General features: G+C 61.2%; 2 protein-coding genes across 2 annotated transcripts; both read left to right on the forward strand.

Annotated features, from left to right (window-relative positions):
* Positions 1-7,642: 7,642 nt before the first annotated feature.
* Positions 7,643-12,815, forward strand: LOC309585634 (maestro heat-like repeat-containing protein family member 7; the record flags this gene model as incomplete). Its single annotated transcript, XM_082303560.1, has 14 exons — positions 7,643-7,754; positions 8,058-8,122; positions 8,230-8,559; positions 8,743-8,891; positions 9,148-9,295; positions 9,503-9,690; positions 9,773-9,910; positions 10,184-10,298; positions 10,469-10,606; positions 10,847-11,023; positions 11,152-11,307; positions 11,467-11,568; positions 11,948-12,050; positions 12,694-12,815. The coding sequence occupies 14 exons, from the start codon at positions 7,643-7,645 to the stop codon at positions 12,813-12,815; spliced, it is 2,043 nt and encodes a 680-aa protein (XP_082159686.1).
* Positions 12,816-24,713: 11,898 nt separating this feature from the next.
* Positions 24,714-25,562, forward strand: LOC309585639 (olfactory receptor 14J1-like; the record flags this gene model as incomplete). Its single annotated transcript, XM_082303564.1, has 1 exon — positions 24,714-25,562. The coding sequence occupies one exon, from the start codon at positions 24,714-24,716 to the stop codon at positions 25,560-25,562; it is 849 nt and encodes a 282-aa protein (XP_082159690.1).
* Between the last annotated feature and the right edge of the window lie 1,554 nt (positions 25,563-27,116).

A 27,116-nucleotide genomic window follows, 5' to 3' on the forward strand; every position in this document is an offset into this window, starting at 1 on the left:
AAAGGTGCTGGGGGGGATCATTCACCCCCCAGGGCGGTCCCAGTGGCTCCCAGGATTTCCATGTCCGTGCTCCCAGCGCTGCTCCCAGCCCTGATCCCTGGGGATGGCAATGTCCCGCTCCCTTCCCGGGGCAGGCTCACACCTGAGCCAGGTGTGCAGGGCAGGACCTTGCCCTGAGCCCAAGCCCTGTCCCCCCTGCAGGATCTGCTTCCCATCGGCCTCTTCCTCCTGCGGCCCCAAGCCCAGCTCGGTGCTGAACGAAGGGCGCTGGGCCGGGGTCATCCCCCGGCGGGGGCTGCGCACCCCCTCTGCCCCCTCCCCAAATTCCCTCCCGGGGCAACAGGGGCTGGCTCAGGAGCCCTGTGGGCAGGGAAAAGAGGGTGACTCCGGGAAGGGGGGGGTTCACACACACTCTGGGGGGACACACACGGCCCCTGGGGATCCCCCCTCACCTTCTCCTGCAGTGCCAGGAGGGTGAACCCCAACATGGAGCCACCAGACCCCCAGCAGCATCTTGGGGGTAGGGTCTGGTGGCAGCTTTGGGGGTCTGGGGGAGAGGTCACAACTGCCCTAAAACCCCCTCCCAGCCCCACAGCCACTCCCGGACCCCTCAAACCACCCCACAGCTCCTGGCCAGGAACTCCCCAACCACTCCCTGCATCATAAATGACCCCAAGAACCACAAAATTCTCTCCAAGCCACACAGCCCAGCCAAGATCACCAAAACTCTCTCAGAGACCGCCCCAAAAGGCCCCTCCAAGCACCACCAATGCTCTCAAGAGACACAAAAGCCCAGCCCAGTCCCCCAAGGAGCCCCCAGACACCCTCCCACCCCCCATGGCACCGACCAGGACAGGCTGGGGGACAGGAACATCCACAGCCCAGAGCACCTCAGGCACTTCAGCAACGATTTGGGCACTTGGGAGGTCACACCCCAAAGGGGGAGACCCAGGGCAGGGACTGGGACAGACAACCGGAATTCCTGGAGAACAGATGGGCTCAGGTGGACACGTTCTCCCAGCACAACTACGAGATTGTGGCCCCAATCTGCCCGGCTTCACAGCCCCACAACACTCAGATCCTCCCGAATATTCCCCTGAACAGCAAAGTCACCCTCAAATTCTGGTAAAATGGTGCCGCTTTAGATCTCTTTGTTTAATTTCTTTATTTTTACCCCAATTTTGGTTGTTTCAGTAGGATTAACACAGAAGTTACTTAGGTGGCAGAAGATCTTCAAGATCATCCAGGGTTGCTTGATACCACCAGTAGAAACAATTGGACAGAGCAGATGAAAATTTTAGGGTGTAAAGGTAAAAAAATCAGCTCATCCCAATGGATCTCCAATGTTGATCTGAGTCCCGATGGATGTTCCTGCCCCTGCATTCACCCAGGTGCCAATGGGGATCCAGGAGAACGTGGAGAGCACCAGCCAGGGCTCTTCCCAACCTGGATCACAGGGAATGTGGGTCACCAGGGCTCTGCCAAACGTGGCTCCTCTGATGGGAGATGGAGTTGGAGCAGAGGACAAAGCTCTTGCCACAGTCGGGGCACTCGCAGGGCTTCCCTTAGTGGTACCTCCGTTGGTGTCTGGTCAAGTGAGAGCTCCTGGAGAAGCTCTCCCCACACTCGGGACACTCGTAGGGCCTCTCCCCGGTGTGGATGCGCCGGTGCTTGATGAGGTCAGAGTTGTACCTAAAGCCCTTCCTGCAGTCGGGGCAGCGGAAGGGCCTCTCATCCGTGTGAATCCGCTGGTGCCAGAGGAGACTGGAGCTGGTGTGAAACCTCTTCCCACACTCCCCACACTCGTAGGGCCTCTCCCCGGTGTGGATGCGCTGGTGGATGATCAGGTGGGAGCTGTACCTGAAGCTCTTCCCACATTCCCCACACTTGTGGGGCTTCTCCCCATTGTGAAGCTGCTCATGAACCACCAGCTCTGACCTCTGGCTGCATCTCCGGCCGCCTTCCCCGCACAGGGTGGGTCTTTCCTCCTCAGAGCACCCTGGGCTGCGTTTGCAGCCCCTCCTCCTGTGGGATCTCCGGGGCTTTTCCTCCCCGTTGGATTCCTGCGCTGCGGAGCCGCTCAAAACGGCCTCTTCCACCAGGTTCTGCCGTGGGCATTTGTCCTCCCTGGGCTCCGTCCTCAGCTCCTTGCCTGGGGAGGAAGGACAAGGAGAGGATGGGATTTGCCTCCGTGCCACAGGGAAGGGCAAGGAGATCCCCCCAGTCCGTCCACGGCAGGACGGCGTCGGCAGCGGGGTTGTCCTGCAGCCGGGGGCGATGCTGGGCTGGGAGATGGAGCAGGAGAGAGGGGAAAGGGGCACTGACTTCCTCCTCACCTGCCTGGGGCTCCCGGGGCATCTTCCTCTTCCTCACAGCCTCCTCCTCCATCTGGCCAAGGGTTGGGAATGGGAAATCCTGGTTTGGGGAGAAACTAGGGATGAGTGTCCTGGGTTGGGGCTTCCTACTGCTCAAGTCCATCTCTAGAAGTCACCGGTGTCCATAAAAACCAACAAAAAATTGACAGTGACTCCAAAAGAATCCTCCAGGAGTCCCCCCTTTCCAGTCTCCTCACTTTGGGTTCTGGGGGCCTCCCTTGTCAGGGCTGCTGGTTGTTCCATGGGTCCTGGGGATCCCCCTCTCCGGGGTCCTGCTTAGGGATGCTGGGGGTTTCAGGGGTCCCACAGGTCCCTTTTTTCCTGATTCTGCTTTGGCTCCCAGAGGTCCCAGGGTCTCCCTCTTCAGCCTCCCTCCACTCCAGGCACTTGAGGCTCCCCTCTCTCCTCACCCCCCCTTTCAGGGACGAGGGGTCCCAGCCCCACCTCATCTCCAGGCCCCCCCACCCCTCCAGGCTCTTGGGGGTCCCCCAGCTCTGGTATCATCCCTCTCTGCTCTCCCCACTCCAGGGGTCCCGTGTTCCAGCCCCCAGCTCTCCTGGGGATCCCCAAAGCCAAAGTCCAACCCTGCAAGTACCGGGTGATCCTCACATGGACCCCCACGGGGCAATTATGGCTCAGCTTTGGAGTCCTGCAAGACCCACATATCCCCTCTGGCCCAAAAAACCCCTCCCAGGGACATGCAAGGACATCTGGGGCTCGATTCCAGAATCTGCAAGCTCCAAACACCCCTTCAAAAAAACCCCTCCTGGTGATGCCCCGATAGATTTGGGGTGAGCTCCCCCTCCCCGCTCACCTGCAGGATGGGGGGGAAGATGCTACCGGGGCTGGGGGTGCTGCGGACACAGTGGGCGGGCGGTGGAACCTCGTGGTTCTCCTGCTCCTCCTCCTCCTCTCTCCCTCCTCTCCCTCCCGCTCCTCCTCCACTCCCACCCTGCCCCCCCTTTCCCATCCCCTCTGCCCCACGGCTGCCCCAGCACCGGCTGCTGTGGGGGGGGAGCCCCGATCAGCCCCAGGCATGGACAGGGGGGTTGGGGACCCCCCCAGTGCGGATCCCTCCCTTCCCCAGAGCCCCAGGGAATCGCTCCAGGGCTCAGGTGCTGGGGGACAGGGCTGGATCCCCATGGAACCGCTCTTCTTCTGGCCCAACCCCACCTTTCCCTCCCCTTTCTCAGCGTTCCCCCAATCCACAGCCCCATTCCAGCTCAATTTGGGTGTCCCAGCCCCCTCCCGCTTTGTTTGGGGCTCCCAGCCCCCTATTGCCCCCCCCCCCCACCTTCTGCACTTTCCCCATCCCCAATCCCCACCGCCCCTCCCCCGGCCTTGATATTTGGGTGTTCCAGGCCCCTCGTGCTCACTTTGGGGGTTCCATTCCCCATTTCGCTCAATTTGGGGTCCCAGACCCGCCCCCCTTCTCACCGCTCACCCCGCGGCCGGGGGGGCTCCCAGCACCACCAGTGCCACCAGTGCGGCCCCAGCTGCCCCCACCCGCCCCATGCCCAGCGCCGGGCGCTGCCCACAGCCCCAAAGCAGCCGCGCTGTGCCCTGGGGGGTCCCCAGAGCGGCCCCGCCCCGCACGGCACTGGGAGCACCAGTCCGGACCAGTGCGGAGCGCGGGCGGGCGGCATCAGCCGTGCCCGGGCAGGGCCGGGCCCCGCGGGGCTCCCGCCCGCACTCGGCCCCCGCCGGGACAGCGCGGGGGGGCCCGGCCTGGCCGCCCCCACCTCCCCCTCCCCAAATTCCGCTCCGGGGGGCGCTGGCGGCGGGGGGGGCTCAGCTGGGGCCAGAGCTGCCGGAGCCACGTGTCCCCCGCTGCCGGCACCACCCCCTCAGGATTAGGGGTGCCCCAAAACTCCCTCCGAGCTGCCGGATACCCCGCACGCCCCTCAGGAGTGGGGTCCCCCCGGCCTCATCATCCCCAACCTTCGGCTGCCTCAGCCCAGGCCCCATCCCGCCCATCCCCCTCCGCCACACTTCATCCCACCCCCCAATCCACATCCCACCCTTCCCGGGCCCCATCCCGCCCCATCCCATTTCTCCCGGCAGCCGCCACCGGGACCCCAAAAACCCCGCGTGCCGGGGGCTCCCCAAAATCCCCCAAGGGGCATTTCCGACTCACATTTGGAGCCCTGCAAGATCCAAACATCCGCCTCCCCCCTCCACCCCATCAAACCCCCTTCCCGCAGGAATCAACAAAGATATTTGGGGCTCGGTGCTGGAGTCCTCCAAGCTCCAAAAATCCCCTCTCCCAAAACAACCCCAGGCACCGCCCGAGATATTTGGGGCGAGCCCCTCCCCGGTCACCTGCGGGATGGGGGGACCGCTGCCCCCAGAGCCGAGAGCTGCGGACACAGAGAGCGATGGATGCACGTGGAGGCTCCTCTTAGAGGCTCCTCTTCCCGCCTCCTCTGTCCCGCCTCCTCTGTCCCGCCTCCTCTGTGCTGCCTCCTCTGTCCCGCCTCTTCCTCCCGCCCCTCCCCCTTTATCCCTCCTCTTCCTCCCGCTCCTGCTCCTCCATCCGTCCTCCGTCCAGCAGCTCCGCTGCCGCCCCCAACCCTCGGGCTGGACCGTGGGGTCTGGGACACAGCCCCGTGCTGGGGGGCAGAGCCGCTGCTGGGGCCATCGCTGTGTCCAGGGCATCCTTTGTGGCCCTCGGGCAGCTCCAGGCTCCCGAGGGCTCCCCGAGGGTTTCTGTGGCTGTCCCTGCTCCCCAAATCTGTCGCGTTTAATGCCCAAGCACGGCAGCCCCGTGCCCTGTGGCAGCAGCCGGTGCCAGGACACAGCCCCGGGAGCTGCGCCAAAGCCCGGCCGTGCCCAGGAGGGACTGAGGGGAGGGGACTTCATAAGGATCCCCCCTCTGCGCCCCTGGCTGCGCACGGAAAGGTTCTTTAGTGCATGGGAGCGATTTTCCGGGATTTCTGGGCTCGGCGGGGCCGAGGCGGCGGCAGCGGGAGCCGCGGGGCCCGGCACGTGGGGGCGGCCGGGCTGGAAAAGTGCGCGGGGCCCCAGCGCGGTGCCCGAGGGCTGAGCGGAGCTGACGGGAACAAGCCCCGGAACCCCCCGGTGCCCGAGGGCTGAGCGGAGCTGACGGGAACAAGCCCCGGAACCCCCCGGTGCCCGAGGGCTGAGCGGAGCTGACGGGAACAAGCCCCGGAACCCCCCGGTGCCCGAGGGCTGAGCGGAGCTGACGGGAACAAGCCCCGGAACCCCCCGGTGCCCGAGGGCTGAGCGGAGCTGACGGGAACAAGCCCCGGAACCCCCCGGTGCCCGAGGGCTGAGCGGAGCTGACGGGAACAAGCCCCGGAACCCCCCGGTGCCCGAGGGCTGAGCGGAGCTGACGGGAACACCCCGCTCGTCTCCGCCGCTCGAAGCCGCTTCCCCGGCTCCTGCTGCCGCCGCCGCCCGGCCCCGGCGCGGTCCCGCGGGGTCGCCGCTCTTCGCGCAGCTGGAGGGGCTCGATCCGAGCCGCGCCCCGCCCGTCCCTCGCTGCGGCTCTTGCGGTGACACGGAGCGGCCGAGACCCCGCGCTGCTGCCCCGACGCTCCCTCGCTGCAGCTCTTTCAGTCACTGCGCAGCCGCCACTCCCCGTGCACTTCTTCTAGAATTTATTATTCCATTCTCCTTCTTTTATTCCATTCGCACCTCCCATCCCACGCCCTCCGCTGCGGCTCTTTCAGCGCCGGGCTCCTCGCCGGTGTCTCGGTGCAGCTCCTTCAGTGCCACGGGCCGGCGGAGACGCCCCTCGCTGCGGCTCCTTCAGGGGCCCGGGGCGGCTCCAAAGGGCCCCGCCCGCCGCCGCTGCCCGAGGCCTCCCCGCTGCTGCCGGGGATCGGACACCGCAGGCGGCCCCGGCCCCTGGATTTGGGACGGAGCGAATCAGAACTGGAGAGTGAGGAGGAAAATAAACCCTGGTACAGAACCTTCCCCCGACCTCTTTCTCCTTGCCGGAGTTCACTTTATCCCCGGCTCCTCCCTGCTGTGCCCAGCGGGGCAGGGAGAAGGGATGGGAGTCGCGGTCAGTTCGTGCCGCTGCTTCCCCTCGGGGACAGGAATCCTTCCGTGCTCCGGCGCGGGGTCCCTCCCATGGGGTCAGTCCCTGCCCTGGCCAGCGCGGGGTCCCTCCCATGGGGTCAGTCCCTGCCCTGGCCAGCGGGGGGTCCCTCCCCAGCCGTGCGGTCACTCCCCGGCCCGGCCCTGAGGCGCGGGGCAGTCGCGGGGCAGCCGCGCTCCGGCCCCGTCAGCGGCACCGCCGCTTCGTGCCAGGCAGGAGCGGCAGAAGGAGCCGGGCGGCGGCGGGGGCTGAATCCCGGCAGCAGCGAGGAGGAAGAAGAGGAAGAAGAGGAAGAAGAGGAAGGGGCCGTGCCAGCTTCTGTGGAAGGCCCCGTACCCTTCCCGCGGTGGCTGCGGCGGCAGCCGTGAGGGCTCCTGGTGCTGCCCCGAGCCCGCAGAGCAGGGGAGCGTTTGCTTATGGCTGGAGCTGATGCTAAAGTTCCTGTTGGGCTGCCTTAGACACTTGGGGCAAGGCATTCCTTCCAACCTGGGCCACTTGGGGTGGGCTGGGGGCAGCCCCGGGGCAGGTGGCAGCGTGTGCAAGGGCCCTTTGTGACACGGTGCAGCATGGTCACCGTGGGATGGAACGGGACAGGGTGTCCCAGGGCCCTTTGTGACACGGTGCAGCATGGTCACCGTGGGATGGAACGGGACAGGGTGTCCCAGGGCCCTTTGTGACACGTGCTGACATAGGGGCTGGCGGCGACGCGGCCACGCCACAGTGCTCGGAGCACGCGACGGGACAGGACGGGACAGAGCGGTGCCGTGAGGAGCCCCCGCACAGCGCACTCGATCCTCGCTGACCCGGAGCTTTTCCGAGGCGTTATTCCTGCAGGTGACCTCGAGGCCAGACCACAGGACTTGGTGACCTGTGGCCTTCTTGAGGCTTCTCTTTTGCAGGTGCCCTCGAGGGCAGACCATGGGACTTGGTGCCCTGGAGCTTTTCTGAGGCATCTGCCATCCCTGTGGCCGGTGCCCTCAAGGCCAGACTGTTGGCTTTGCTGACCACAATCCTTGACGAGGAGTCTCCTGTCCTTGTGGCAGGAGCCCTCTGAGACCAGGCTGCAGGACTTGCTGTCCTGTAGCCTTCCTGAGGCTTCTCTGCTGCTGGTGCCTTCAAGGCACAAGTGCAGGACTTGTTCACTCAGAGCTTTCCCAAGGAATCTCTCTTGAAGGTGCCCTCGAGGCCAGACTGTGGCATGGCGGGCAGATTCCGTCGCCTGTTCAAGGTGTTCAGGGGGAAAAAAGGCCCTGGAGCTGCCCCAGCACAACAGCCTGAAGAGCTGGAGCAGTTCCAGCCACGGCAGGACGGTGAGTGACAGAGCTGGGCCACAGGGCTGATGGTGGCAGCCAGCTTGGCGCCATCCCATCCCATCCCATCCCATCCCATCCCATCCCATGCCCTCCCGTCCCGTCCCGTCCCATCCCATCGCATCCCTGGAGAACAGGCCCATGGATAGGATGGAAGAGGGGCCGGGCCAGACCCTCTGCAGCAGCCGTGCTCCATGCCCTGGGCATCCCGGGTCTGTCCCTGCCTGGGGAGCGCAGGGCTGGGCTGCGTTCTCCGGCCTCTCCTGCAGCCCCTCAGCTCTGGCTGCGCTCGCTCTTTGCCAGATGCAGCCCCGGACCGGACACAAGAGCAGGACCGTGCCCACGGCCGCTTCCGGAGAACAGTGCAGGTACCTGCAGCCATCCCCACCTGGCTGCTGTCGCTGCTCAGCCGAGCACCGTGCCTGGAGCACCCCTTGGAACATCCCTCCCTTCCCTGTCCTTTGTTCTCCTGCAGATGTTCCGGAAGTTCATCCACATTCGGCGTGGAAAGACCAGCACCACAGCAACTGAGGGCACAGCTGAGCCTGACTCTGGGCTGACCGAGCTCCAGGCAGAGCCTGATGTCAGCCCAGATATCACTGCACCCTCAGAAGACTCTGACAGTCCAATGAATGATCACAGAGTGAAGACTGATGTGGCAGTGACTGAGGACATGGCCATCACAAACACCGACACCGGAGAGACTCAGGGCATCCCAAATACTGACACTACGCCCATTCCCACTGGGATTCATGCTCCTGAACTGGGTTATTTCAAGGAGAGTGCTGATTCTTCTCAGCAGCAGGTAAGCAGCCTGGGGTCAGGGCTGGAGCCTCCAAGGATCGTGTGCCCCCTCAAGCCACAGCTGCTGGGCCCCCTCAGCCTTTGAGACCAGAACAGTGAGTCGAGAAGGGAAGCATTTCTTGGGGGCAGCTGGGGAAGTTGCTCCCTTGGACAGTGCTCCAAGTCTTCCCCATGCCTCCTCCAGGTGCCAGCCACGGTGAGGAACATTCACCAGAGTCTCGGGTCCCATGTCACTGTGGGCGCCAGGCTGGGCTTTAACCTTCTGAGGCTGGCTGAAGAGCACCCCGCTGATGTGGTGCTGACCCTCCTGCGCTGTGCCCCATCGTGCGACAGGTACGGGGCCCAGCTGCCTTGAGAGCTCGGGGCTCACCAGCCCTTAGGGCCCATCGCCCTGTGCCGCCTGTCCAATGGGGTCTGCCAGACAGGCGGAGAGCTGCAGGACCCTCGGGCCCCTCTGCTTCCTGAGCCTGCTGCCATGCTCCCTCCCTGCCCCTCAGGGCACCGGGGCTCTGTCACCTGGGCCCCCACAGCTGCACAGGGCATGGTACTGTGACTGAGACGCCCCTGACTCAGAGCTCCGATCCCACAGAGCTGCCACAATGATGTGGAGACTCCTAGGCTTGTCAGGCAGCACACTGGAGAAGGTGCTGCCAACACTGCTCTGTGTGATGGAGGACTGGCCTCTGCACAGCATGTGCACCTCTGATGGGGACGACACACCTGTCCTCGCCCTGGCTGTGAGTTTCTGGAACTGGCCTTTGCTTGCCCCCAAGCTGCTGCTCCAGCAGCTCTCCATCCTCTCCCTGCCTCAAGCACTGGGTGAAACCTGAGCTAGGGGCAGGCTCAGGGGGCACCAGGCCCGGTGCTCCCCCTGCGTCTCCCCTCGGGCCCTGCCACATGGACAGCTCGGCACCGAGCGCTGTCTCGGGCTGCTTCTTTTGCAGGCAACTCTGGGGCTGTGGGTGATTGTCCAGGTGCCTCGGTGCCACGAGGCAGTGAACCTTTACTCCTCCCGCATCTTTGTGGCTCTGCTCTCCCATGTTGTCATCACCACACAGCAGATGCCAGAGGAAGTTGATCACTTCTGGAGAGCGTGCCGGGAGGAACACCGCCTTCCCAGCAACCCCAACAGGTCCCAGTCCTCCTGTCCTTCCCATGCCCTTGTGGCCAGCGCCAGTGCTCCCAGTGTGACCTGGGCTTTGCTCTGCACACAGGTTTGCAGTGCAGGCCATGAAGGCTCTGCTCTGTCGACTGCACTGTGACAATGAGGTGGTGGCGATGGAGCGCAAGCGTGGCTGGGACACGCTGCTGTGTGCTGACACCCAGCACTATGCAGTGGGGCTGCTGGCCAGGTGAGACCCCCTTCTCCCCACTGCCCCCGGCACTTGTGCCCTGTGCCTGCGGTGCCCCACACAGTCCTTGTGGCCATGGGCCAGAGGGCCTGGTCAATGAGGGATGGCCAAGGACGCTGGAAAAGGCTGGAGAAGGGTGCTCAGGAGCAGCCACCTCCCAGAGCACCCACATCCCCTGCAGGGATGCTGGGGAAAGACCAGACCTCTGTGAGTCAGTCCTGGGAGATGTTTGCCCCCCAGCTCACAGCCTTGATGCCTTTTTCCCTCTGCCAGAGAGATGCGCCGGGTCTCCCTTCCCATGTGTGCTGGGATTGCACTCCGCCTGCTTGGGCTGCTGAGCAGGGAGGAGCCACGCTGGGATCTGCCCTTCCTGGCATTCCTTGTGGAGGTGAGCCTGACGCCAGCGCTGCCTCGCTGAGCTGCCTCCCGCCTCTCTGCCCTCTCGTAGCCGCAGCTGCCTGGGACGTGCCCGCGCCCTGCGCTGCTGCCTGGGCCCAGCCCTGGGCGGTTCCGGGCTCCTGCCAGCCGGCTCCCCTGTCACTGCCCTGTGCCTTTCAGCTCCTCGAGTGCCTGGACTTGAGGGAATGCGGTGACAGTGTCCTGGAGATGATGTCCAGGTACCTGCTGAGCGAGTGCACGCAGAGATGTCGCCTGGCACTCAGAGGCCTCGTGGTGCTCAGCAAGGATCCCGCGATGGTGAGAAGGCGGCAGTGGCTGAAGCTGCGCTGGGGAAAGCAGTCACATGGGCTTGGCTGGGCTTCAGGAGCTGAGGCAGCTGCTCCCAGCTCTCCTGCCTCCCGGCTCAGCTGCCCCAGTGCTTCAGGACAGGCCTTTGGCCTCTGGGCCCTGCGGCAGCAGGGTGGGCTTGCAGGGCCAGGGTGGTGTAGGCAGTGCAGCCGTTCATGGCTTCACAGCACAGCCTTGTGTTCCACACAGGCCAGAAGAATGGGCAGCCTGTCCCAACGGCTTGTGGAGCTGCTGGGCGATGCAGATGGAGAGGTGGTCAGGATGTCCCTCTCTGTGTTCATGAATGCGCTGGAGAACAAAGACATCCTGGTATCCAGCACCACCGCCCCGAAACTGGCTGAGGCGCTCCTGCCACTCTTTGAAAATGTAAGGCTCTGTGCCCCCAGCCATAGGCTGGGGTGCTACCTGCAAAACTTCAAGCCTTATGGATTTTCAGGCCTTTTCCTTGGGGAACCTGGAGTAATTGGTCTTAGGGTCTTATCTTTTTCCACCAGGACAACAGCCATGTGCAGCTGTTCTCCATTCACCTCTTCGGCAAGGTGATGGAGTTGGTAGTGGAGGAAGGAAAAAAGCCCCTGGAGAGGACTGTGAGCCAGAGCCTGCTCCTGCTCTTCTTGCACTGCCATGAGGAGAACCGCCACGTGGCAGAGGTGAGGTTTTGTGTGATGCTGCTGCATCCCAAGGACGGGGCTCAGCTGCCTCCTGCCCTGGTACCTCCTGGGCTCCAGCATCCTCCTGGCCTTGGAACAGGGACACGAGTCCTGTGCCCTAGGCTGCGGTGCCATCTCTGTGCCTCTGCTGCTCTCCAGGCCTCGATGGAAACTCTTCTTTGTGCGGCCGGGTTCCTGAAGAGGAGGAATCTCAAGCAACTGCTGAAGAAGGAGCAGCTGTTGACGTTCGCCGAGTGCCTGGTAAAGCCTGACTGGAGAAGCCTGAGGCACAGCCTGGAGAAGCCCAGTGTGTGGGGCTGGCAGCTGTGCCCCTGCCCAGTGCTGCACCAGGGGCGCCAGCCTGCGCCCCACACGCTGCTCCCTTCCCCGGGCTCTGCTCCAGGCTCCTGTGGCCCCGAGCCGGGAGCCGATGGAGCCCCGGCCCCGCTGGGCTGTGGCGCGGGGCGGCACCGCGGCTCCCCGGGCAGCAGCCGGCCCTCGGCCCCCTCCAGAGCCCGGCGCCAGCGGCTGCTGGCCGGGCCTCGGGGCCGTGCGGGCAGGGGAGGCCAGGGCTGGGCGCAGAGAGCCCGGCCAAGGGGCTGAGCCCGCGCCAACCCTTCCCTCCTGGCGCTCTCTGCAGCTGGCAGAGGACAGGAGCCGAGCGGCCGAGCGCCTGCACCAGGCGCTGCCGTTCGTGGAGAGCCCGCAGGAGTCGCTGCGAGAGGCGGCCGTCAGGTTCATCGGTGAGCCACGGGCCCGGGGCCCGTCCCCGCCCCGCCGCAGCTCGGCCCCAGCCCCGGCTGCTGCCCCGGCAGCGGGATCCGGGCCCGGGGCCGTGGAGCCCCGCCTGCCCTCGGGGCCGCTGCCGCCCTCTCGCAGCCGTGCCCTCGGGCGTCAGGATGCGGCGAGGGCCCGGGCTGAGCCCTGCCGGGGCAGGAGAGCGTGTGGCCACGGGGCTGGCAGCGCCGCTGCGAGGGAGCCGTGCCGCGGGGCCGTGACCGCCTCTGTGCTCCCAGGGACTGCCAGGGTGTTCTTGAGGGGGCACAAGGAAGAGCTCCAGGTCCTCAGCGAGGGTGAGTGAGGGCAGCGGGCTGGCAGCGGGGGCTGGCGGGGGCGAGCTGCAATGCCTGGCTCGGGAGCCGCAATCCCTGCCCTGGCTGTGGGGGCTTTGCTCCAAGTGTGGACTCGGGGTGACGTGGGCCGAGCACAGAGAGGTTTCAGGGACACGGTGGGGAGCTTCATGGCCAGCACCTTCTGGCTGATCTCCTTGGCCCCTGCTGTCTTCTGGCCATGGCAGGAGCTGGGTGAGATGGCCCTGGCAGGAAGGTCTGCTTGGATTCCCGCAGATCCAGGCTCTGACCGTGGCTCTGTTCCTGTCTCTTCCAGCCCTTCAAGCCCTGAGGAGAGACGACAGCCCTTCCCAGACAAACATCGTAGTTCAGAAAATATTCAAGGAAAGAGCTGCTGAACTACGTTCATCTGCTGGCTCAGAACCAGAGTCCCTTTAAGCCCTCCAGATATCCTGGAAGATGAGACCATCTGGAGACTAGAGTAGAGCAGCTGGAGCTCCAGGCACAGCTGATGCTGGTCACAGCTGAGCCTGTGGAAAGCTCCCATAGCTCCTGCCCTCTCCCTCCCTTTTGACAGCTCCATCCCTCCAGCCCTCAGACCCTGCCCATCCCCTTTTTCCCTCCCAGCTCATCCCTTCGCTTCGCCTCCTATTAATAAACAGTTTGGCTTCTTCACTTGACCTGCATCTCTGTGGTGCTGAAGCAGCCCAAAACCTGAGCCCTGGGACACACAGGCCCCTCCTGCCGCTCTCTTCCGTGCTATTACTGCAACCCTAGGGAATATCACCGTGTCCCGCAGCCGTAGGGAGGAGGAGAGAAGATCCAGCAGGCAGGAACTGTGCAGCAAGATTGATTTATTTAACTATTTTACAAACTCTTTTATAGACCTTTTTCTTCATAGTCTAATTGGACAAAGGATCAGCCACCCCTTGGGGTGATTGGCTAAAATCCTAAAGCATCCATTGTCAAAATATTTTCTACTGTACTATAAACAAGACTTTTCAAGGCTGCAGCTGTTTGGTTGTTTACATAACTCTGCTACCTCTTCTGTGAGAGAGGAAAGTCTCTCACAGGCTTAGAAAACAGCAAGAAAATCCTTGCTAGCAGCATTTTTGTATCCACACCATGCCATGTTTTGTGCAGAGACACAGAGGAACGAGGGCAGCTCAGGCTGGAAAGGTCCCTGTCCTGAAGGTCCAGTTCCACAACACTGTGGAGTCAGAGGTCTTGCTGAGCACCCTGAAGGCCCTGGATTTTAGAACAGCCAACAGGAGGATGCTCCGGAGGCAGCTGTGAGGGATTCCGTGGCAAGCCTCCACGGAGGGCAAAGGAGCTTGGAATGCTGGAAGTTTTCAAGAGCAGCTTCCTGAAAGCGCAGCAGTGCTGCATCCCTGCCCGGGATCAGGAAGAGGGCAGAACCAGAGACCATCCGGGCTTAACAGTGGCCTCTGGGTGTGTCTATGAGCAAAGGAAGCAGCAGCACGGTGGCCGAGACTCGGACGCACGGCCATCCCGGTGTCCGGAGCGCTGTCAGGCAGTGTTGGGATCCTGGGGGCGGTTCTGGTCCCCACAAGTGTGGGATCGCAGCCCCTGCTGATGCCTTGAGAGGCCACCTAAAAACAGAGGCTAGACCAGAATAAGGGAATAAAGGTAGGTATTTATTTGAAAGGCCTTCAAAGGTACACCCAGGGTAGCCAGAGGCTACTGCCAAGAGGGACCCCAAGATGGACAACAGGTCATGAGTTCTTCACACTTTTGTAAGTTTGGTTCCTTTGCATATGGGCCGGTTTTGCCCAATTTAGAAAGATATCCTCTGAGAGAAGGCACAACCACCCCTCCCCCGAACCTGGTTCGGGAAAAGATAAATTTTCCTCAAAGGAAAGTGAAGGAGATAATAACTATTTATTTAACAAACACACAGGAAAAGGAAAATAATGCTAAGTAATAAAATCTCTCACTGTGGAGAAAAAACCTGTGACAGTGTCAGAGTCCTCCCTTTGGTCTCCTCGGAGCTGGGGCTTGGCCCAGGGCCAGGCCCTCTGTGCCCAGTGGAAAGTCCTCCCGATGTGCTCTGATATTGAAGTAGGCCATCAGAAAAGGAAGAAAATCCAGAATTCCAGGGAAGGAAAAAAAAATTCAGCTCTCAGTCTCCCTTTGGAGAAAAAGAAGCTGAAGAACTGGCCAAAAGCTGACCAGGGAAGCAGCAAGCTGGGTGCCTCCTCCCTCCCCTGCTGCAGCTGGGAAAAAGAAAGTCCCTATCTCTGTGTGACCCTGAACAAGCTGCAAACTGCTTTGAAAAAGTTTTGCTCAGTTTTTCCTTCCCTCTCTCAGGCTCAGTTTAGAGGCATAGAAAGGCACAAAAATTAATTTCTGGGCATAGGGCAGTGATATGGGATATGCATCATAAAGTCACCCCAAGACATTCCACCCCTTATCCCATATCATTGGCTCAATGCCCAAACTAAGATATTCTAACTCTACACACACACATCAATACATATACATATACATATATATATACAGCTATGTACGAACAGTGACAGTGACCCTCAGCAAGCAGGGGTACCCAGGCATTTCACACTACAGGTGGTTTTCACCCAACAATCAGATCTCCCTGTGGTACACAACGTGTTGTTCCACCTTTCTGCATTACCCACCATGTGCAACCAGGTCCCTGAGCAAAGACAACCCCACGGATGGGTTTGTCTGTACTCGAGGCAGAATTCATCCCCACAGTCTTTCCTAACAGACCTCTGACATGCACTACTGGGACCTTATCTCCATCTGCTGTATGCAGGGATTCAGACTGGGCTGGACCAGCTCTATTGGTGGAACCTCAGGTGTTAACTAACCAGGTGGCCTTTGCCAGATTCTGTTCCCAATTTTTGAAAGTTCCCCCACCCAGTGCCTTCAAGGTGGTTTTCAACAATCCATGGCACCGTTCCACTTTGCCTGCAGCTGGTGCATGGTAAGGGATGTGGTACACCACTCAGTGCCATGTTCTCTAGCCCGGGTGTTAATAAGACTGTCTTAAAATGAGTCCCATTGTCAGACTCGATTCTCTCAGGGGTGCCATGCCTCCAAAGGACTTGCTTTTCAAGGCCCAGGATGGTGTTCCGGGCAGTAGCGTGAGGCACAGGGTAGGTCTCCAGCCATCCTGTGGTGCCTTCTACCATTGTGAGCACACAGCGCTTGCCTTGGCGGGTTTGAGGCAGTGTGATGTAATCAATCTGCCAGGCCTCCCCATACTTGTATTTGGACCACTGCCCACCGTACCACAGGGGCTTCACCCGCTTGGCCTGCTTGATCGCAGCGCATGTCTCACAGTCATGGATCACCTGGGAGATACTGTCCATGGTCAGATCCACCCCTCGGTCTCGTGCCCACTTATAGGTGGCATCTCTGCCCTGATGGCCTGAGGCATCATGGGCCCATCGAGCTAGGAACAACTCTCCCTTGTGTTTCCAGTCCAAGTCTACCTGTGACACTTCTATCTTTGCAGCCTGATCTACCTGCTTGTTGTTTTGGTGTTCCTCATTAGCCCTACTCATGGGCCCATGATGCCTCAGGTCATCAGGGCAGAGATGCCACCTATAGGTGGCACGAGACCGAGGGGTGGATGTAACCATGGACAGTATCTGTGATAAAACAAACTGTATCCCTGTGATCCATGAAAGGTGGCCACCAGAGGCCAAGGCCAGCCAGACCTGTTGGCCTTGGCAGCTTTTGTCTGGCAGCAATCCTTGGATAGATGGAATTTTGGAGGCCAAATTGCAATTTTGGCCATGGGCAGCTGGAGGAGAAGGATGGTTCTGTTCCACAGGAAGAGCAGCACAGCCCCAGCGTTTCAAAGGCAGCTGAGAGCTGGCCCTCAGGAAGCCAAGGGAAGCTGGACTTATCAGTCCTGGCAGATTTTGCCTGGGAGCTGTACTTGGATATATGGAATTTTGGAGCCGGATTCCCAGTTTTGGCCATGGACACCTGCACTTGAAAGATGTTTCTTTTCCATGGGAAGAACAGCACAGCCCCGCAGTGTTTCAAAGGCAGATGAGAGGTGGCCCCCAAGAGGCCAAGGCCCGCCAGAGCTGTCTGTCCTGGCAAGTTTCATATGGGAACAATCCTTACATAATCAAATTTGGATGTAGAGTCCCAGTTTTGGCCATGGGCCCCTGGAGGAGAAGGACAGTTCTGTTCCATAGGAAGGAAAGCACGGAGCCCCAGCGCTGCAGGGCAGGTGAGAAGCAGCTCTGGCCATGCCAAGGTCAGCCGGAGCTGCCAGGCGGCCCCAGGAGCCCAAGGCAGCCAGAGCTGTTCCATGTTCCCTTGGTTCCGTGGGCCCTGCAGGGTCACAAAGGCCCCTTGGTTCTTTGGGGCCAGCAGTGCCACAGTGGCCCCTTGGTTCCATGGAACGCCACAGGGTCACAATGGTCCCCTTGGTGCCACCAGCCCTGCAGGGTCACAACGGCCCCTGGGTTCCACGAGGCCACGCAGGGTCACAGTGGTCTCCAGAGGAAGGGCAGCACCGAGCCCCAGGGTTTCAGGGGCAGAGGAGACACAGCCACCAGAGGCCAAGGCCAGCCACATCTGTCTGTCCTGGCAGGTTTGTCTGGGAGCAACCCTTGGATATTGGGAATTTGGGAGGTGGAATCCAAATTTTGGCCATTTGTGCCTGGACAGGCAGGATGAGTCTTTTCCATAGGAAGGAAAGCACAGAGCCCCAGGGTTTGGAAGGTGGGTGAGATCTGGCCCTCAGGAGGCCAAGCCAGACAGACTTGATGGTAATGGCAGCTTTTGTCTGGGAGCAGCCCTTGGATATTGGGAATTTGGGAGGTGGAATCCCAATTTTGGCCATGGGCACCTTGTTGAGAAGGATGGGTTTTTCCATATGAAAGAAAAGCACAAAGTCCAAGTGTTTTGGAAGAAGATGAGAGGTGGTCACCATGGGTGAGGGCAGCCAGACCTGTCTCTCATGGCAGCTTTGGTCTGGGAGCCATCCTTGGATATCTGGAATTTTGGAGGTGGATTCTCAATATCGGCCATGGATGCCCGGACATAAAAGATATTTAATTCCATGGGAAGATGAGAGGTGGTCCCTGGGAGGCCAAGGCAGGCAGAGCTGTCTGTCCTGGAAGGTTTCATCTGGGAACAATCCTTGGATATACAGAAATTTGGAGGTGGAATCCCAGTTTTGGCCATGGGCACCTGGATGGGAATGACGGTTCTTTTCCACTGTAGGGAAAGGGTGGAGAGTTGCTGTTGGGACGGACACGACACACACCAACCCCAACAACAACCCCAGGCAAAAGGCTGTTTATTCTAAAAAGTCAGTGTCATTTATACACTTTTGTATGTTTATCATTCATTAACTTATCCATTGGTTGCTTCACTTCTACAACAGAGTCATTGGCTATTATTTAACTGCAACATCCTGTTATTGGTTACCTATAGCATCAGCATTCTGAGTGTTCAGAAAAACACCAGGTGCAGCCTTGTTGCTGTTTTCTCTTTCTGTTGTTTAGGTGTCTTGCTTCTGTTCACACTAAGTTTCTCATGGGTACAAACGGATTGTGCTAAGATCGATGTCGGAATCAGACAGGCTCGCTGACCTGCTGTTAATTCCCACAGTGGAGCACCGGTGTTTTGAAGGTTGATGAGAAGTGGCCCCCAGGAGGCCAAGGCCAGCCAGGCCCGTCTGTCCTGGCAGCTCCTGCCTAGGAGCAATCCTTGGATAGACAGAATGTGGGAGATAGAATCCCACTTTTGGCCATTTGTTCCTGGAGGAGAAGGACGTTTCTTTTCCATGGGAAGAAATCACGGAGCCCCAGCGTTTGGAAGGCAGATGAGAGGCGACCGCCAGAGGCCAAGGCCAGCCAGACCCGTCTGTCCTGGCACCTTTCGTCACAGAGCAATCCTTTGACAGATGGAATTTTGGAGGCAGAATTCCACTTTGGACCACGGGCCCCTGGAGGAGAAGGACAGTTCTGTTCCATAGGAAGGAAAGCACAGAGCCCCAGCACTCCAGGGGCAGATGAGAATCAGCCCTGGACATGCCAAGGTCAGCCAGAGCTGTCAGGCGGCCCCGGGAGCCCAAGGCAGCCAGAGCTGTTCCACGTTCCCTTGGTTCCATGGGCCCTGCAGGGTCACTGTAAGAGCCTAATAATAAGAGAAAGGCTCCAAAAAGTGCTTTGTCATTATGACTGCTTCAAAAATGCCTCGTCATTTGGTCTGCTTATCATAAAATGGGCGGTACAGACCATGGGTAGCTCGCCTTGAGGCCCATAAAAAGGAAGGTGAAACTGGTGCAGGTGTGGAGGGAAAAGCGAGGGGCAGAGTCCCTGAACTTTGCCTTTCCCCCCACCACCATCGCCTGCTGCCAGACACTCTGGGGCCTCCTGGAGCCGACGCTGCCCGCCTGAGAAGAACCCCCCTGATCCTGCACCCCTGGGCAGGGACAAGGAAGCACTGAGGCCCCAGGGCTGCAGGGGTCACTTGTCCCCTCCTGGCCTCAGGGCCAGGGCCAGCAGCCGTGGCCAAAGGGCTGCACAAGTTGGCTCTGTCAGGGCCTTGCAGCTGCTGCCCATCCCTCTGCCCTCTGCAGCCCAGGCTGTCCCACGGTGTCCCTGCCCTGCGCCTCTGTCCCTGCAGGCTGTCCTCATCCCCCCGGCTGCCCCACCTGGCTGGCCCCTTCCTTTGCTGGCAGCTCTGCGTCCTGCCTGCCTCTGCCTGGGCACACAAAGCCTTGGGCTGCTCCAGACTCCTTCTGGGGGACGTGTTGCAGCCCAGCCCTGCTTGGGAGGGAAATTCCTTTCTCCTGGTGTCCACTCTGGGCCTCCCCAGCTGCCCTGTCACAAAGGCCCCTCGGTTCTTTGGGGCCAGCAGTGCCACAGTGGCCCCTTGGTTCCATGGAACGCCACAGGGTCACAATGGTCCCCTTGGTGCCACCAGCCCTGCAGGGTCACAACGGCCCCTGGGTTCCATGAGGCCACGCAGGGTCACAGTGGTCTCCAGAGGAAGGGCAGCACCGAGCCCCAGGGTTTCAGGGGCAGATGAGACACAGCCACAGGAGGCCAAGGCCAGCCACATCTGTCTGTCCTGGCAGGTTTGTCTGGGAGCAGCCCTTGGATATTGGGAATTTGGGAGGTGGAATCCCAATTTTGGCCATGGGCACCTTGTTGAGAAGGATGGGTTTATTCCACATGAAAGAAAAGCACAAAGTCCAAGAGTTTGGAAAGAAGATGAGAGGTGGCCACCATGGGCAAGAGCAGCCAGACCTGTCTCTCATGGCAGCTTTTGTCTGGGAGCAATCCTTGGATAGACAGAATTTGGGAGGTAAATCTCAGTTTTGGCCATGGGAGCCTGGATGAGAAGGACGGTTCTTTTCCTTAGGAAGGAAAGCATGGAGCCCCAGGAGCCCCAGGATACCCCAGAACCCACTGAGGAACGGGGTCCCCCCGGCCTCATCATGCGCAGCCTTCAGCTGTCTCAGGCAGAGCCCATCCCGCCCTCAGCAGCCCCAGCCCAGCCCAGCCCTCCTGGGCAGGAAGCCCCAATGGCCGAGCCGGCCTGGGACACTTGCAGGGATGCGGGGGCAGCCGCAGCTTCTGGGGCCAGCCTGGGCCAGGCCCTGAGCGCCCTGCCAGGGAACCATTGCTGCCCCACATCCCATCTCAGCCTGCCCTCGGGCAGCGGGAAGCCGTTCCCTGGGGCCCGGCCCCGCAGGCCCTTGGCAAGAGTCTCTCTCAGCCAGCAATTGCTGCTCCTCCCTGCTGCGGGGCCCAAGCTGCAAGTTGATTTTCTGCCGCTGGCCCCGGCCCAGCCCCGAGCCAGGGCCAGGACCTTGCCCTGGAGCTCTGCAGGACTGCGGAAAGCTGAGAGGCAGCTCTGGCTTCTCCACTTTCCATGTGCTAAAGCTGCCTGGCAGAAGAAATGGAGGGACAGCTCTGGTGGCACAATCCCTCCCGGCCCAGGGCCCAGCGCTGGGAAGGTCTTTTCGTGCCGAGGCTTTGCTGCGGCCAAGGAAAGCTCCTGGCTCAGGGTCACCTTTCCTGCTGGGCCAGAGCCCCCGAGTGGCCCAGCAGCAGCAGAGAATTCCAGCACAGCCCCGGCACGGGCAGGGCGGCCCTGGGCGGGCTGCGGGAGCCGGCAGCGCCTGAGCTCAGAGCAGCTGAGCCCGGGGGCTCTTGGCCAAGGCCGAGGCCCAGCGAGCATTTCTCAGCTCGCAGGGCAGCCTGGAAAGGTGCTGGGGGGGATCATTCACCCCCCAGGGCGGTCCCAGTGGCTCCCAGGATTTCCATGTCCGTGCTCCCAGCGCTGCTCCCAGCCCTGATCCGTGGGGATGGCAATGTCCCGCTCCCTTCCCGGGGCAGGCTCACACCTGAGCCAGGTGTGCAGGGCAGGACCTTGCCCTGAGCCCAAGCCCTGTCCCCCCTGCAGGATCTGCTTCCCATCGGCCTCTTCCTCCTGCGGCCCCAAGCCCAGCTCGGTGCTGAACGAAGGGCGCTGGGCCGGGGTCATCCCCCGGCGGGGGCTGCGCACCCCCTCTGCCCCCTCCCCAAACTCCCTCCCGGGGCAGCAGGGGCTGCCTCAGGAGCCCTGGGGCTCCTGGGGCTCCGTGCTTTCCTTCCTAAGGAAGAGAACCGTCCTTCCCATCCAGGCTCCCATGGCCAAAACTGAGATTTACCTCCCAAATTCTGTCTGTCCAAGGATTGCTCCCAGACAAAAGCTGCCATGAGAGACAGGTCTGGCTGCTCTCGCCCATGGTGGCCACCTCTCATCTTCTACAAAACTCTTGGACTTTGTGCTTTTCTTTCATGTGGAATAAACCCATCCTTCTCAACAAGGTGCTCATGGCCAAAATTGGGATTCCACCTCCCAAATTCCCAATATCCAAGGGTTGCTCCCAGACAAACCTGCCAGGACAGACAGATGTGGCTGGCCTTGGCCTCTGGTGGCTGTAGCTCATCTGCCCTGAATCCCTGGGGCTCGGTGCTGCCCTTCCTCTGGAGACCACTGTGACCCTGCGTGGCCTCGTGGAACCCAGGGGCCGTTGTGACCTTGCAGGGCTGGTGGCACCAAGGGGACCATTGTGACCCTGTGGCGTTCCATGGAACCAAGGGGCCACTGTGGCACTGCTGGCCCCAAAGAACCGAGGGGCCTTTGTGACAGGGCAGCTGAGGAGGCCCAGAGTGGACACCAGGAGAAAGGAATTTCCCTCCCAGGCAGGGCTGGGGTGTAACATGTCCCCCAGAAGGAGTCTGGAGCAGCCCAAGGCTTTGTGTGCCCAGGCAGAGGCAGGCAGGACGCAGAGCTGCCAGCAAAGGAAGGGGCCAGCCAGGTGGGGCAGCCGGGGGGATGAGGACAGCCTGCAGGGACAGAGGCGCAGGGCAGGGACACCGTGGGACAGCCTGGGCTGCAGAGGGCAGAGGGATGGGCAGCAGCTGCAAGGCCCTGACAGAGCCAACTTGTGCAGCCCTTTGGCCACGGCTGCTGGCCCTGGCCCTGAGGCCAGGAGGGGACAAGTGACCTCTGCAGCCCTGGGGCCTCAGGGCCTCCTTGTCCCTGCCCAGCAGCCTGGCAGGGGCCGCCCCATGGTGCTGCCCTGGGCACTGCCCATCCCCACATCCCAGTGCCCCGGCAAGAGCCCTGAGCACTGAGGGAGGGACAGGATCTGCCTTGCCAGGGGCTGGGGCTCAGGCCTTGGCCCTTTGCACTCATGGAACACAGCCAGCTTTGCTCAGCACCAGAGACACCTTTCCCTTGCTTGTCCCCCCCTGCCATCGCTGCCTCCAGAGTTCTGCTCTCACTGGAACCTGGGGACACTTTCACGTGAGTCGTGTCCCTCACTGGGACCCATTAAAAGTTAAAGAAACTTTGGACTTTGAATCTGACTTTGAGTTCTTGAGAAGTTTTTTGAAGACACTCTGAGGGACTGAGTCTGATGTGAACAACACCAAAGCCCCGAGAGGGTCATTAAAATCCTTGTGCTGCTGCTGTGCTGCTGAGCTGGGCTGGGCTCCTGGCACAGAGGGAACTCTCAAGCTCCTGGCAACCAAGGAGAGCTTCAAAGAGGCAGCTCTGCTGAGGAGCAGCTCCTCTGCCAGCCCAGCAGGGCTGAGGGCACTGCCTGCAGGTACCTGGGAGGAGTGAGCAGAGAGCTGGCTAAAGCAGCTGGGAGGGCAGCTCTGAACTCATTCCTGGAGAAACCTTCCCAGCGTGGGACACAGTGAGTCTCTGGCTGCAGGGATCCTCTAGAGCTGGCCCATGGCACGGCTGCCATGGCTGTGAGGATGGCTCTGCTGCCGTTCCTGCCTTGGGGGAGGATGTGCTGCAGAGCGGGGCTGCCCTGGGCACCGTCAGAGGGACAGGGCAGGACGGCTCCTGCTGCCAGGGCCGGCTGCAGGCTGTGAAGGTGGGCAGCAGCCAGGGGTGCCCAGGGCTGTCCTGCAGAGCAGCTCCTGCAGCCCTGAGGGCTCTTTGCCAGGCCAGGGCATCTGCCACCTGCCAGGGGCAGCTCTCAGCCTGCCTGGCAGCTCCCCATGGGCGGTGCAGGGGAGCTGTGGCTGCAAGGAGTGACTCCTGCAGGGCAGGTCCTGCTGCTGTGGAGAGGCTGCTGTGGGGGCCAGGGCTGCTCAGAGCTCCAGCTCATTCCTGAGGGGATTTTCATGAGCACATTCAGGGCAGGAGATTCCTGCTTGAGTCTCTGCTTTCCTCAGTTTGTGCTCCCACTTTTCCCAGGCTCAGCTTGGTGGGAATGGAAACTCAGCTGTGCAGGTGGAGCAGGGGCTGAGGCTCTTAAACCATCCCACTGAGGATTCCTGGGAGCCTCAGCAAGTGCCTGCACCTCCGCGGCCTCCAGATCCAGCCAGCATCACCTTTCCATGGTGCCCAGGCCCGGGGGAGCTGCTCTTTAATCCCCGCAGCCCCGAGCGGCTGCCGGGCAGGGCTGGCCCAGGGGCTGGGCTGGGCTCCGGCAGCAGCGGCAGGGACGGAGCCCGGGCCGCAGGAGCAGCTCCCGGCTGGGACAGCTCCAGCAGCAGAGCCGTGGGCAGGGAGGGAGGGAGGCAGCGCTGAGGGCAGCCCTGCTGAGGGGAGCTGTGGCAGCTGCCGGGCCTGCCCTGCAGTGCAGACACCGCGCTGAGCAGCGCAGCCCCGGTGTCCCCTCGCAGCCAGCACAGCCCTCAGCCCGGGGGCTCGGGGCCCTCAGCCCGGGGGCTCGGGGCCCTCAGCCCGGGGGCTCGGGGCCCTCAGCCCGGGGGCTCGGGGCCCTCGGTGCCCTCCTGGGCCGGCAGAGCAGCACCAGAGATGAAGGGCATCTCTGCGGCCGCGGGCCCGTTCCTGCTGCCCGGGGCCTGAGGGCGACTGTCCTGCCCTGGTGCTGCCCGGGAGGGGCTGGGCAGCGCTGCGCAGGGAAAGGCTTTTCCTCAGGGCCCGGCTCTCTCTCCTTGCCCTGCTCAGCTGCTCCTGGCGCTGCTCAGGGGCTCTCTGGGAATGGCAGCTCCAGCTGCAGGCTCAGGCCCAGCCCTGGGGCTCCTCCTGTGCAGGCTGAGCACAGCAATGGGGTGTCCCAGCTCCCTGTGCCCCGGGAGCTCTGGGCACGCCGGGCTGGGAGGCTGGCAATGAGCCGGCTCTCCTCCAGCAGGGCCATGGACAGGACCCTCGCTGTGCCCTCGGGATGCCATCCCAGCTGTGAGCTGCCTTCCAGGGGACACTGGGGCCGGGAGTGTCCTTGGCCAGCAGTGGGGCTGAGACTCTGAGAAAGGCTGAGCCACTTTGCTCTGCTGTGGGTCCCTCTGCTCTCAGCTGTGCCAGGCTGATTTTCAGGGGAACACAGTGACTGCCCTCGATCTCAGGAGGGGCAGCTGGGGACAGATGGAGCGACAGAGCAGCTCCCCTCACCCTTCTCTGAGTTACAGCCAATGCTCTTGCCTTGCACAGCTCTCTGCTCTCCCTGGGCACGGCAGGAAACCCTCTCAAAGTGCCTTTGGCCGTCACCGTTCCTTAGCCCTGGCACAGGAGATGCTGCCCAGCTCCTCTGCCTCAGGAGCACTTTGGGCTGATGGAGTCCAGCCCCCGGACTGGCCCCTGTCCCCATTCCCATGTCCCCGCTGAAGCAGAGCAGAGCTGACTCCTCGCTGTCCATGGGCACAGCCCCTGCTCGTCTCAGCAACGGGGCCAGATCCCAGCAGAGCTCCAGGCACGGGGCTGAGGGAAGGGCTCTGAGAAAAGGAAAACTGGGGGGCAGGGCCAGGAGAAAGGGCTTGGACATTGCTCAGCAAAGTCTCCCCTGACTCCTCACTGTCTCGTCCTTCAACAGCACTCCATGGCCAGAGGCTCAAAATGTGCAACAGCAGCTCCATCAGCCCCTTCCTCCTGCTGGCATTGGCAGACACGCGGCAGCTGCAGCTCCTGCACTTCTGCCTCTTCCTGGGCATCTCCCTGGCTGCCCTCCTGGGCAGCGGCCTCATCATCAGTGCCGGAGCCTGCGGCCAGCACCTGCACAGCCCCATGTTCTTCTTCCTGCTCAGCCTGGCCCTCACCGACCTGGGCTCCATCTGCACCACTGTCCCCAAGGCCATGCACAATTCCCTCTGGGGCACCAGCCACATCTCCTACTCAGCATGTGCTGCTCACGTGTTTTTCTTTCTGTTCTTCCTCTCAGCAGAGGATTTCCTCCTCACCATCATGTGCTACGAGCGCTACGTGTCCATCTGCAAAGCCCTGCACTACGGGACCCTCCTGGGCAGCAGAGCTTGTGCCCACATGGCAGCAGCTGCCTGGGCCAGTGCCTTTCTCTACGCTCTCCTGCACACGGCCAATACATTTTCCCTGCCCCTGGGCCAGGGCAATGCCCTGGGCCAGTTCTTCTGTGAAATCCCACACATCCTCAAGCTCTCCTGCTCACACTGCCACCTCAGGGAACTTGGGCTCATCACTGTCAGTGCCTGTTTGGTGTTTGGCTGTTTTGTGTTCATTGTTTTCTCCTATGTGCAGTTCTTCAGGGCTGTGCTGAGGATCCCGTCTGAGCAGGGCCGGCACAAAGCCTTTTCCACGTGCCTCCCTCACCTGGCCGTGCTCTCTCTGTTCCTCAGCACTGTTATGTTTGCCCACCTGAAGCCCCCCTCCATCTCCTCCCATCCCTGGATGTGGCAGTGTCAGTTCTGTACTCGGTGGTGCCTCCAGCCCTGAACCCCCTCATCTACAGCCTGAGGAACCAGGAGCTCAGGGATGCCCTGAGGAAAGTGAGGACTGGATACTTTTCACAAGTTAAAATCTTTCTATTTCCTTCTGCCATGCGAGGAAAATGATGACTAGGATGCTTCTCAGAAGCAATAAACTCTCTCTTTTCTGCTCCAGAACCTTCAGAATGTAACTCTTTACAATCTTGGCCTCTTTTTCCTCTTTGTCCATATTTTCATTGGTGCTTTTTCTTATTCTTTTTCTGGTGTTATTCTGCTTTTTATAAAGTACTGTAGTACTACTCCTTGCATTTCTGCATGAACATCTACCTTTCTTTTGAAACACAAAGACTTTCAGGAGGCTTTTTCCCTGTGCATTTGAATCAAAACAAGGGGCTGTCCTGACCTTTGTGTCCAAGGTTTGTTCCTCAGCCCTTCTCTGGCTCTGCAGGGGCAGTGCCTGTGGGCAGAGCTGGAGGGAAGAGACTCCCAGCACAGCAGCACGGCCAGGGACAATGGCCCAGCCTCTCCCCACCTCTGCTCTTCCCAGCTCCACACTCCCTTTCCCAGCCCTTCTGAGGGTGCAAGGCCGGAGTGCTCGGGCAGCTCGGTCACTGTCCTGCTGCGTGTCCGTGCTGTGAGCACAGGCAGGGACAGGCCACGGGCACTGCTGGGACACAGCCGGGCTCCAGCACAGCAGCTCCATCAGCAAAGGGCATCTCCTGAGGGCAGGGCAGGAAGGCTTCGCTCTCCTCCAGAGCTGCTGTCAGGAATGTGCCCCAGGAATGCCCTGGCAAAGCAAACCCCAGTGCCCAGGGGCAGGGGGGAGTGTGCAGGGGGGGCAGGCAGCAGTGTCCTGGCACTGCCAGAGCTCCTGGGATGGACCTGAGGGAGCAGCAGAGCAGGGCCTGGGCTGTGCCTTTGTTCCGGGCACAGCCTGGGAAGGTGCCCAGGGCAAGTGTCCCACACCAGCCCCTGCCACCAGCAATCCCAGCACTGGCCTCTGCCCTCCCCTGCAGGAGGTTGTTTGTCCCTGCACAGAGGGACACCAAGTGACCAGGCCAGCAGTCCGTGTTTGCTGTGTCCTGAGGAGCCTTCAGCAGTGCATCGAGTGGGTGTGGGGAGATGAACCCGAGTGAGCACAAACACCATCAGCAGCACTCGGGGCTGGCACAATTCCAGGGGCACAAACTGTGCCCTGAGGCCACTTCACTCCCAGAGTAATGTCCTCTGGGAAAGCACCTGTTATAAACATATATTATAGTATTGGCTTCTCGCAAAGTATTAAAGTAGATATTATATAATGTTAGAAATGCTTTTTGCTGTGTGGATGTAGTTTTCTCTCGTTTTAGCAAGAATGTTAGCAAGTGTGAGCAAGTAAGATAACCTCCAAGGGAGCAGAGGATGAGGCCCAAGGAGCTGCTAATCAACACTTTGTCCAGAGAACAAAAGGGCCCAAAGGCTGCTCCGCCCGGAGAACGGGCAGCCAGGAGGGTCCGAGAGCTGCTATCACCGCTCTGCCCGGGGGGCAAAGAGGCCCAAAGCTGCAATCAGCCCTGACTGT

This window comes from Coloeus monedula, assembly GCF_965178545.1.
Source record: "Coloeus monedula genome assembly, contig: HAP1_SCAFFOLD_84, whole genome shotgun sequence".
Classification (NCBI taxonomy): domain Eukaryota; kingdom Metazoa; phylum Chordata; class Aves; order Passeriformes; family Corvidae; genus Coloeus; species Coloeus monedula.